At 38.4% G+C, this 2,321-nt stretch overlaps 1 protein-coding gene across 1 annotated transcript in view; it reads left to right on the top strand.

Annotated features, from left to right (window-relative positions):
- The first annotated feature begins 978 nt into the window (after window positions 1-978).
- Window positions 979-2,321, top strand: part of BEND7 (BEN domain containing 7) — an 81,377-nt gene continuing 80,034 nt past the window's right edge. Inside the window, exons 1-2 of the mRNA XM_006776181.2 lie at window positions 979-1,005; window positions 1,460-1,543. Of these exons, the coding sequence (XP_006776244.1) occupies window positions 1,483-1,543 (61 nt within the window). The 5' untranslated portion in view covers window positions 979-1,005; window positions 1,460-1,482. The remainder of the gene's footprint in view (window positions 1,006-1,459; window positions 1,544-2,321) is intronic.

The following is a 2,321-nucleotide window of genomic DNA, read 5'->3' as shown; positions in this document are numbered from 1 at the left end:
AAAATGTCTATGGCAATGCATTGTGTCACTTTAAATGAGAGGCAGGTGACTTATTTTCATGGCAATGTCACAAGTCCTAATACTGAGTTTAGAACCACTCGGTTTAAATATCTTTGAATCAATTTGAGGCCAAAACCAAACCGCAGAACCTGTCCATTTTTCCTTGGTTGCGTTGTCTAACTTTGGTTATCAGAGTAGAGAGCAAGGCAATTGTTTTAACAATCCGGGGAAGTCACAGATAAGCTGGTGAAAATTAGAGGGCAATTGCAAGCTAACCTGTCACATCAAATCAATAAAGCTTGCTTTCAGTTGGTCTGAAAATGGTTTTCTTACAGATTTTGAAGATCTGCTTGTATCTGTTTCCCCTGCTTTAGTTTGACACTTCTTAATGGAAGAGGTCTGAAATAGTTCTATGAATTCAAAATATTTGGCTCTGTCTTCTTTCTATGTACATTTTTCCCTAGCAGTGTTGATTACTCAGTCATTTGTACTTTAAAAATCTCTCCATGTATGATTGGCCTATTTGTCTGATTCATTCAGGAATGTAGGCTGCCTACTTATTTATGACCTCAGGGAACTTACTACTTTATCTTAAAAGTGAGAGTACTTCTGTAGACCTTGTCCTGTGAGGTTCAAGGCCATAGCAATAGCTGTTAAGAAGGAACTTCTCTTTGCTTACCTAGTTGATCCTACTTTTTTAGAAATAGATTGTGAAAGCACAGTAGCCTCTATAGAGAAACTTGTAAAATATTGTATTTTAAAGTTGACTAACATAGCAAGTTTTTCTTCCTTTTTTTTTCTTTTTCCCCCTAAATTATGGGTCTGATTCTTATCTCTGCAGGTGCTTTTTAGAAAATAAACTATTGCATATTAAAGCACAGTAGCTGAATGCAGAAGACTCTCTTGTGTGAAAGATGGAAATCTTGCTTTCTTATTCCAATTATACTGTATTTGAAATAACAAGTCAGTATTTTTCCAGTGTGATTGCCTCTAAGCTGCTTAGAGGTGGGGATTTTTCTGGGTAAACTGAGAGTACCAGGTAATTAAAGCATACTGTTATTCATATGCTCATGGAATGGGTTGTGGAGATCAGTTTGGAACCCTCCGCTGGCCTACGGTTGGGCACGGTTCTCTTTTCTCTATAAACATCCTTGTCATTTGAAAGAAAAGCCTAGTAATTGGCATCTGTGGGCCAAATTTACTCTGAAAACCATGTGGTCAAGCAAAGCTGTTTTCTAAAGTCAAAGTAATATGTCAAGTTTGTGTACTTCAGAGTAAGCAAAATCTTAGGGATTATTAGTAACTACAAATCCTGTGATTGACCGAGTTCTGGAAAATTATATTTGTGGAATATAGTATAGATTACCCATAGTATATAGAATGAGATTCTAGTCTATCTTGTTTGTTCATATTGTGTAGGTCATTAGAATTGTAATTTTTGGTTGTTTTCTCATCCCAGATTATCACCATGAGGTATATAAGATGTCAGAATTCAACAGTGATGTCAATGGGGAGGCCAAAGAGACACAACCCATTTTTTTAGGTAGGTTCTTATGTCAGTTAATTCCTCAGTAAAACAAGGTGGCCATTTGCAATTAGGGGAGGGGGGAAGGGATTGTGCCAGAATGGGAAATGCCTGCCATTGCTTAATGTATGACATTCTTTTCAAGACCTTTTATTTTACAGATTGCCAATATATCCCTTATTAACGTTGGTAAAAGTTGTAATTTCAGACAAATGTTTATTAGTGTCTACACACAGTGCTAATTATCACTCACTTCCAGAGCCAGATGCTGACGGTGCAGTTTTGTCGCTCTGTGCTCACCCCATTTACATTGCATATTCGCTGGCACGCTTCGCTGGCAATAGTTTGTGTAATTGGGGTATTACATCTTTGACATCTGGATAACAGAAATTCAATTTCCAGGAAGCCGCTATTTGTTTGGTTTTGCTCCTGCCTTGGGTGGGATAGAGGATTAATATGCTGTCTTATTATTATGTCCCTTCACCTTTCTGGCCTGGTTGCTAATCCTGCCATGACAAGATTAAATTAAATCTACAGTCAAAAAGCGTAAGGAAAATAAAAGTGTGATTGTCTGCCTAACCCCCTCTTGATAGTGCTAGTTATCATTGCGCAGCTCCTCATTTTCCTGGCTTTGTGTTCTTTTCATGACAACATTTGGGGTCAGAGACCGGCCATGCTTTGCTTTCACTGTCCTCATTCCTAGCGCAGCTCAGGGACAGGGAGCAAAAGCAGCATCTCTGAGACCTTTTGACAAATGTAGCTGCATGATGAATGAGTAGGAAGCCCTGTTGCCACT

The sequence above is a fragment of the Myotis davidii genome, unplaced genomic scaffold, assembly GCF_000327345.1.
Source record: "Myotis davidii unplaced genomic scaffold, ASM32734v1 scaffold749, whole genome shotgun sequence".
NCBI classification, from domain to species: Eukaryota; Metazoa; Chordata; class Mammalia; order Chiroptera; family Vespertilionidae; genus Myotis; species Myotis davidii.
The sequence above is the reverse complement of the archived record's forward strand: the minus strand, read 5'-3'. Positions and strand labels throughout refer to the sequence as shown.